Raw genomic sequence first — 9,986 nt, forward strand, 5'->3', positions numbered from 1 at the left:
AGACCTAGTCCTAAGGAAGTCGGCTGCCACCAACAAAGGAAATATTCATGGTAAACTGACGACCAACTGGGAGGGTCCCTACAAAGTGGTCGAAGAGATGAGGCCGGGTACATACCGGCTGACAGACATGGGAGGTGTGCCTTTGATGAGCCATTGGAACACCGATAACTTGAGAAAATACTTTGTATAGCGGCGGAGGTGTCCAAACCCATTGTGGACACCCCAACGCACGATCATAACAAACAAATGAATCGCCCAAGTTTTCCATCAAAGTTTTTGTCCCCTCCACAAATTGCCACCAGGCAGGAACTCAAAGAGAAGAATTGCTATCGAGCCATAACCCCGATTACCTCGGCCTTAGCCGAGAGCGACGGGGACACAATGACCGATACGCTAGAAGAATTGCTATCGAGCCATAACCCCGATTACCTCGACCTTAGCCGAGAGCGACGGGGACACAATGATCGATACGCTAGAAGAATTGCTATCGAGCCATAACCCCGATTACCTCGGCCTTAGCCGAGAGCGACGGGGACACAATGACCGATACGCTTGAAGAATTGCTATCGAGCCATAACCCCGATTACCTCGGCCTTAGCCGAGAGCGACGGGGACACAATGACCGATACGCTTGAAGAATTGCTATCGAGCCATAACCCCGATTACCTCGGCCTTAGCCGAGAGCGACGGGGACACAATGACCGATACGCTAGAAGAATTGCTATCGAGCCATAACCCCGATTACCTCGGCCTTAGCCGAGAGCGACGGGGACACAATGACCGATACGCTAGAAGAATTGCTATCGAGCCATAACCCCGATTACCTCGGCCTTAGCCGAGAGCGACGGGGACACAATGACCGATACGCTTGAAGAATTGCTATCGAGCCATAACCCCGATTACCTCGGCCTTAGCCGAGAGCGACGGGGACACAATGACCGATACGCTAGAAGAAATGCTAAAGACGTTACGCAGTTGAGATGTGCATTCTAACTGACTCGGCCATGCCGACGGTAAAAACGAAGGCACTCAATTAATAACGCAAGAAGATAAGTAAAGGATCGTGATCAGAGTCCCGGCCAAGCCGAGGACCAAAAAGATAAAACTTTATTGAAGATGATTGCAAGGAGAGTACAGACGACGGCCGTCCCCATAAGGATAGCCTAAACTCTACCTACCAAAGCTTTACAAAAAGCGAGGAAACAAAAAAACAAAAGGTTACAGACTTGGGATTTGAAGCGCCAAAAAGATGGCAGGGAGAGAAGGCTCAATAATTGGCCCCCGAACAGCTAAAGCTATCCGAGACGCCGGGTGAGTCTGGTGACGACCGCCCGTCTCCCTATGCCTGTTCTTTGCCCTCCGTCGATGGCATCTTTCGGTGGCCGGCTTAGGGGAAGGCTCAACATTTTCAAGTAACTTCAGCCTCTCACCCTCCTTCACCTTCGCATCGTAGGCCGCCTTGGCCTCAGCTATCTGAGCCGCCTTCTCTGCAGCCGCTGCCTCCGCAGCATCAGCCATCTCGTCCAGAAGCTGGTCAAATTTATCCCACGGAAAAGAGCCCTCGGGGACGAGTCTTTTTATTGCCTCCCTGGTCGCCTCCTCGGCCTGGTCCCGGAATTGGGCGCACATTTTAGGGAGAAGAACATCTTGAAGCATTTCAATATCCTTCTCCTTTTGAGCAAGGGCAGCCTGCGCGTCCCTGAGCGCCTCCGCCTGGTTGTGGAACAGATCCTTCCACTTTTCTCCCTTGGCAGCCACGGCGTCATAAGCACCCTTGTACCTGTCCCGCTCCTCCATCATCTTGGCAGTGGCGGCATCAGCTTCCTCAACTTTGGCCCTCTCGGCCCCTAGCAGCTTCTCAATTTCCTCCACGCGCTTCTTGGCAGCAAAGAGATCCAGTTTAGCCTTCGCGGCTTCCCCCTTTGCGGCAGAGAGATCAAGTTTAAGCTTTGCGATCAGTGGCGCAGCTTGGCCCATGGTCTTCTCCTGCTCCAAGATGTAGGAGCCGGCTTGTTGGGTCCACTTGGCCATCCTCTTATATAATTTCACACCCTCTGCCACAAGCTCGGAGGGAGGAATCTTCTGAGCCGAGGAGTCAACGATGACATTTCTGTCACCCCCCTTCTCAATAACCTTCTCAATAACCTTCTCAGGCTGCTTCCCTAATTGCCGTTCAGTGAGAACGGCGGCTGCCGAAGGAGGATCTACAAAAAATTTACACAGAGCATCTATGTCACCATGCATTGACACATCAGAAAGCCGGTCATCTGGGATGTCCAACGAACCAGCTAAATCCGAACCACAAGTTAGATCCGTACCAGTCTGGACCCTCTTCGTTTGAGGGCCGGCTGAGTCAGTCTTCTCCCCGGCAGCGATGGAAGCAGACGGAGGCTCTTTTCTCTTCTTCGAAGGAGAAAAGGCCTTAGCAACGGTCACCGCCCCATCAGCGATTTCGATGACCTCCACAGGCTCCTGAACCACTGGGGTCGAAGAGGGAGCTGGCACAGACGCCGCCGCCAACCTGGACGCTGCCTTCTTTGTTCTCTTTGGCACGCCCCCGAGAACCCTTGCCTGGGCCGCCGCCGGATCCAGCGACTTCAGCTGTTTATCCATGAGTTCGTTGGGAGACGGTCTACGATCACGCAAGTCAGCCGTAGGATGCTGTTCAACGACCTTCCTGTCCTTGTCAAGCCCTAACCTCTGCAAGGTCCTCTCAGACAGATCCTGGCCAAACCGGTCTGCAAGAAATCAAACAAAGGTTACACGAGAAGTAAAACAAAGCTCCAAAACAGAAACATAGCAGGCAAAGATGGGCCTCACACCGACCCCACTCACCCTGGTTGAGGGCCGGTATGAGGCCGACGCGGCAAAGCAGCTCATCTTGGAGAATAATCTGAGTCGGGGGCAGCCATCCCTTCCCAGCATCGAACAGTTGCATCGCCCGCTGCTCATCCGCAGTAAGAGGGACCAACGAAGCATCCATCTTTGCCTTACCCCGGGAGATACACTCCTCATACTCTTCTCGGTTCTCACACCGTAAGTAAACAGGGCTCTGGAAAGACCGAGGCAATGGGTAGTCCTCCGGCACTTGAACGTACACCCATCGCCGTTGCCAGTCTTTGCAAGAAGTAAGCTTGTTCACGGAGATATAGCCAGGCTCCGTCTGCACGCTGTACCACCCCACTTTACCGGCAATTGACGGCCGTAGATGATGAAGGCGGCGGAATAAGTTGACTGTCGGGATCTCCCCCCTAAAAAGACAGAGCCACACAAAGCCAACTATCGTCCTCATGGCCAGCGGATGTAGTTGGGCCACAGCAACGTTCATAGCGTTGATGATGGCCATGACATATTTATTCAGAGGAAACCGCAGCCCATACTCCAGGTGCCTGATATACACGCCGGTGTGACCCGGTGGAGGGCAACAGACCACCTGACCCTTCTTAGGGATAACGATCTTGTACCCCTCACCGAGGGAGAAATGGCCTCCGAAAAATGTCTCGCCGGAACAACTGGCGAACTTATGGGACTAAGCACGGTCAAGACCAGTCGTGCAGGGCTCGCCATGATCCGGGATAGACAGCCTCCCACCATCAGAAGGAGTCCTCTCATCCTCATCAGCATCGTCATCCTCATCCTCCCTTTCCTCCAAAATTGGTGGATCGACTACGGGAGAAGGAGACCTAGGGCCCCCAAACCTTATCGGGATGGCGTCTAGTATCCCCTCCCCATCAAGACGCGACGGGGAACCCTCCGGCGCAGAAGTGCTAGTTCCGGCGTCAGCAGAAGACATAATAGCAATAATTATTTAACAAAATAAAAAGTGAAGAAATTTGTTTGTTTACCTTGAAGAAAAACACTCGCCGGAGTAACAACTCTGAAAATTAGAAGACAAGGAAGCCCTTGAGAGTTTAGAGAGAAGAAAAATTTTGGAGAATGAAATTGGTGGCCAATTTCACGGAATAACTGCCCTATTTATGGGGAAAAGCCCATAAAGAAGGACCAATCAGCGAACAGCCCATGAAGCGTCAACCAATCAGCGTGCAGACACGTGTCGGACATGCAACCACGGGATGTCAATCGTTGCAACAGTTAGACGTCAATCAATGCAACAGTGACCAAGCGTCTTCAACACGCCCATTCATATCTCTCCGCCTATTCACCTTCCTCAACAAATTCTCAAGCATCTGTTCTCCGCCGGCCACATGATCAACCAAGCTAAGTAGCGCCGGCCTTGGGCAATCAAAAACAACCGGCACTCTCAACCCTGGTCTCGACAAGCGTCACTTTCTTTTCCACATCGGATGCCCTTTACACATCCATGTGGAGGGGGGATATGGTACGGCCTAAGAAAAACCAGGCCGAGGTAAAAGAAGCCGCCGCAGAAGAAGCCGATGCAGAAATTTTTTTACAAATTACTTACGCAGAATATACGCTCAAACGAACATCGAAGCCCATACCACGGCATAGACTACGCTGGGGGCAAATTGATGGGGCATATTCTGCACCGCTGACCAAGTCAACATATTGAGCAAGGTCAAAGATACCCACAGCAGGTCAACGACTTAGACCGCCTAGCCGATACAGCCCATCGGCCTGTCAGCCTGGGTCTCGGCATGGCAACTTGCCAGCCGGGACACATACCCGCGTACTCATATCCAAGACCCCTCGGCGGTGAGTCAACAGGGCCCGCCGGCCTGCCATAGGTCCCTCGGCCGAGGGGTAGATCAGTCTTTCCACCTGCTAGCCACTTGGCCACTTGGCCACTACGTGACAAAAGGTAAAAGCCTATAAATACTCCTCAACCTTCATTGAGGAAAGGATCCACAACTTAACCTAAATACACTATTCATCTGGTAATATCTTCCTTATCTCTCTACAATACATACCTAGCCAAGTAACACAACTTAATCCTTTAAGTTTACTGACTTGAGCGTCGGAGTGAGTACGCTTGGCACAAAGCCAAGCCCTCAGTTCGTTTATTGTTGCAGGAGAGGCCGAGAGGAACGATAAAGACAAGAAGGGTTCAACTCAAGACATTATTCTACAAGCCACGGGTGGTAACAATACTTGCTCTGGAATTACACCCGGAACACTTACAATGATCATATCATCTACGTAAACCAAAATACCAAGAAAAATACCTTCCTTGTTCATTGTAAAAAGAGAATAATATTCTAGTGATTGTGTGAAGCTATATCCCTTAAATGCATCCATTAACTTGGCGAACCAATTTCTCGATGCCTGTTTTAAACCATACAAAGACTTCAAAAGACGACATACCTTTCCTTTCCCAGTTGCTTCTAACCCTTGAGGAAACTTCATGTAGACTTCTTCATTTAAGTCGCCATGAAGAAAAACATTATTGATGTCGAGTTGAGCAATGTTCCAATTCTTAGCAACTGCTACTGCCAGTAAGAGCCTAACACTTGTCATTTTGGCCACCGGTGCAAAAGTTTCATGGTAATCCACTCCCTCAATTTGAGTGAAACCTTGGGCTACCAATCGAGCCTTGTATCGCTCTATGGTCCCGTCAGCCTTGTGCTTAATTTTGTAAACCCATTTGCACCCAATTGGCTTCTTTTCATTCGGTAAATCAACAATATTCCAAGTCACATTCCTTTCGAGTGCCTCAATCTCAGTTGCCATTGCTTTCCTCCATTCTTTGTTTTTCATAGCTTCGAAGAAAGTTCTGGGTTCTCGAACTTTGTCTATGGCCGCAAGGAAATTTCTGTGACACAAATAAAAACAACTACTTGTGACATGATTAATCATTGGATAACGAGTACCTGTCATGGATGACGGAGTTTGAGACGGGTGAGCAATCTTTGTGGGTAGGACACGAGTCGATTTGCAAATATAATGCTTTCGCCAAGCAGGCTCAATTTTTTTGTCTTTTCCCTCGTCCGAGTCTAGTCTCGTCATATACTGTGTGAGTCTCCTCCTCAATACCAACGTCATCATCAGGAGCGACATTAACATCAATATCGACCGAGACTTCCTCTACTTCCTGGTCGGATGTGTCCTGTACGGACTGGTCATCGCGTGGTCCCCTCTCATTATCAGGTGGGGATGAATGAGTAATAAATTCATCAACAAAAGAAGGAATGCTAGTGTCCACGTGCTCTAAAACATCATTATTTAAGGATGGTGTTTGAAGAGAATTGTCGTCATTTGTAATAGCATAAGGGTAAACATTTTCATAAAATTGGACATCTCTTGAAACGAATTATCTGTGTGTCTTTAAATCGTACATACACCATCCCTTTTGAGTTTTAGGATATCATATAAAAACACATCGAGTCCCCCGTTCCTTAAATTTATCTTTCGGTCTTTGCTTATTATGGGCATAAGCAAGACAGCCTAAAACTCGTAAATTGTCGAGATTAGGAGCATGACCATGCAATAGCTCATAGGGTGTTCATCCATCTAAAATCTTTGTAGGGGTACGATTAATAAGGTAAGCAGCTGTTAAAACACATTCCCCCCAGAATTTGATAGGTAGGCTAGCTTGAAAACGAAGAGCCCTTGCCTTCTCTAAGAGGTGTCTATGTTTCCGTTCTACCCGCCCATTTTGTTGAGGAGTGTCTATAGCACTAGTTTGAAAAAGAATTCCATTCTCATTGTAAAAATGTTTCAATGGTCCCGAAAGAAATTCGGTCCCACTGTCACTTTGAACGATCTTGACTTGTTTTCCAAACTGCGTGTAAACCATCTTGCAAAAATATTTGATTAAATCACATACTTCCCCTTTGTCTTTCATGAGATGAACCCAAACACTCATACTATGGTCATCAACGATAGTTAAAAAATAATCTGCCCAGGATAAGCTACTGGCATGATATGGCCCCCATATGTCACAATAAATTAAATGAAATAAAATCGCATGCCTTTTATTATTAAGAGCAAAATTTGAACGTGTTTGTTTGGCACGGCAACAAGGATCATAAATAAACTCGGAATCAAAAGATAAAGGTTTCTTAATTAAATTGCTTAAGAATGGATAAATATGACTGGAAGGGTGACCTAATCGTTGATGCCACATCCGTCCTTCATTAACACCAACACGGGCTGCCAATTCTTCGACTCGTGCCATGTAATATACTCCATCTCTCAGCTCACCCCGTCCAATCTCCGTCTTCGTAGACTGGTTCTGTATTATACAATAATTAGCATTAAAAGTCACGAAGCAATTATTTTCTCGGATGAGTTGAGGTATGGATATTAAATGACAGGTCAATTTTGGAACGTATAAGACGTCCCGTAACTCGAAAAATTTATGAAGTACAACTTTGTCGTGGTCCTTTGCTATGATGGTGGATCCATCCGGCAATCCGACGGTGGATGGTGCTCCTGCCCATGACTCCAAAAGTAATTCCCGACTACATGTGATGTGATGCAAATCACCACTATAAAACATCCATTCGGTAAGATTAACATGGTGCACACCTTTTAATTTTTCGTTACCTTCGGCTTTAGCAGTGAGAAGGCTTCTTAGCTGCTCCATCTCATCAAGGGTAAACTCTTTCTTTGACGGCTCTCCTTTGCTAGTGGATAAGGAATTAACAACCTGGTTGTAAGCATTACCAGGTCCCTTCCCACCTCGGCCTCCACCGCGGCCTCCATGCCTGCCCATGCCACGTCCTCTACTATTAATCCCTAATTTCTCTTAAAAGTTTTCCTCTGTGTGGTACCACTTTTTACAATGTGTGCACTTCGGAGGTTCGTATTCCTGTTGGTCTGGATTGGTGAAGTTTCCATGACCACGACCTGCTCCATTTCGAGCACTCATAGCCACTTCAGTTGACGGCTCTTCTCTAATACGGGTCACGGCTTTGTGGCGTTCTTCTCGCAGCACGAGGTCATATACACGGTTCAAGAAAGTCAGGTCATCGTCCATCAATAAATTGGAACGTAGATTATCGTACAAAGCCGTATTGAGTCCAATGATGAATTGATGCACCTTTTCCTCTTCTTTCTCTTTGAGAAATTCTGTGGCGGCTCCGCAAGTGCATGCAGGGACGTGACTGTAGGTAGTTAACTCATCCCACAGTGATTTTAGATCAGTATAATAATCAACCACAGAACGATTACCTTGCTTGCACTCGGCCAAGTCACTCTTGAGTTGATGCACTCGGGGTGCATTTCCTGTGGCATATCGTTCCTTAAGCTCTTTCCATATCTCGACGACAGTAGCATTGAAAGCTATGCTTGGATGCAGTTTTTCATCGATCACATTCCGCAACCAAGCCTTAATCATGGCGTTACATTGACGCCAGGCGACTACTTGGTAATTGTCTGCTTCGGATCCTTGGGGATCCTTCGGGTTTCTTCACGGTGCCATCAATAAGACCCAACTTGTTCTTTGCGTCAAGTCCATTCTTTACCGCATCAGCCCAAAGTTCGTAGTTATCACCATTAAAAATCGTGTGAGTCAGTTTAATACTCGGACTGTCGGAAGGATATAGGTATAAAGGTGATGACATGGGTATAACCATGATGTCCTTTACATTGCCTTTGCCTCTATCAAGACTACCGTCATCTCCAATCTTGGTCATTATATATAAAAGAATGAAATATATGAATTGCGGAAGATAAAAAAAACGATGCAAGGATCAAACCTGCTTCGATGATACCATGATAAAATGTGAAAATAATGGTTGTCGAAAGATTGGCTCTGTGGCCGTATATTTCTGATAATGGAGAACAATATACAAGGCCAGGTATATATACAATTCTACATATGATAATAGTCAAAGAACCCTAGAGAATATCCTATAAACAAGGAAACTAAATAAGCTAAAAGATACAAAGCTTAACAGTAAGATAAACTAAGAGTATCCATAATATTCCTAGCATATCTCGAGTATAAGGGTCGATATATTTCCATATATTCAAATATGAAGTTAGATTACACAATACATGGGGTATATATACAATAATAGAAGACAATATTTACGGGAAGAATATAAATTATTACATGAGGTGTGGTGTCATCTCACGGGGAGCCGAGCACAAGATCATAATGACAAACTTTCCGCCATTACCAATCCCGCGATCCGCCTTTTGACAAGATGTTTAGCTTGTTGGTTCTTATCCATGGGAGAGCCAACAAAAGTTAGCGATGCGGTGAGGGAGTGCATTTGGGCCATGCTCCCGGAAGGGAATGGTGTGCCGGATTGGGCAAGACTTTTTGTTGATTCTTGTTTGAAGCATAAGAAGAGGAGGGGAGGTAACATCAATAGTGGGGGTTTAATCACCCTTTTTGTGGAGAAGTTTGTGGGCTCGACGTCGGATGACCAACTCCCCGTTTGGGGAAATAATTTTTACAACACCCAAGGACTTGAGGAAACACACATGATCAAAGTCCTTGATAACGTGAATTTTCGATGCAATTGGTTGGGAGTGGGGAAAGCTCCTTACATGATTCTACCAAAGAATGGCCCGATTCCTCATGGTACCCATGCCATTCACTTTTATTGCCCACCCGACACGCTCGGTTGTCCATCTTGATAGTGAAGAGGGGAGGGAGATAGGGAACATAGAGCGTGACCCACCCATCCATGACACACCAATGTTTGAGGCGGGGGGGGGGGTGGGAAGCTCTAATCCACCAATTGCCCCATGGCAACAACAAATGCACGGAGACTCGAGGGACTTTGGAGGCAATTAGTGGGAGAGTTGATAGCTCTCATGCTTGGCAACAACAACAAACGCCAAGACTTGAGAGTTTAGATCAATGGAGGGTAGCTAGCATGGAGCACCAAAGATTGAGTGCAGAGGCCGAAAGGGCCCAAATGAAGATGATTCAAGAGATGGCTAAAAGGCAAGATGAGGCCTATGCTTGGCAACAACAACAAGCCAAGTACATGGAAGAACAACAAGCCATGTGGAAGGCCCAAAATGCGTGGAGAGAGCAAGCAATTCAACAATTTGGGGTGCAAAATGAGGGGCACCACCAATATGTTGAAGACTCCTTTGAAGAT

General features: G+C 47.0%; 1 protein-coding gene across 1 annotated transcript; it reads right to left on the reverse strand.

Moving 5' to 3' along the window:
• Window positions 1–7,669: 7,669 nt before the first annotated feature.
• Window positions 7,670–8,260, reverse strand: LOC141601935 (uncharacterized). Its single transcript, XM_074422242.1, has one exon. It carries the CDS (start codon window positions 8,258–8,260, stop codon window positions 7,670–7,672), a length of 591 nt encoding a protein of 196 aa, XP_074278343.1.
• Window positions 8,261–9,986: the final 1,726 nt, after the last annotated feature.

This window comes from Silene latifolia, chromosome 9 (assembly GCF_048544455.1).
Source record: "Silene latifolia isolate original U9 population chromosome 9, ASM4854445v1, whole genome shotgun sequence".
NCBI lineage: Eukaryota > Viridiplantae > Streptophyta > Magnoliopsida > Caryophyllales > Caryophyllaceae > Silene > Silene latifolia.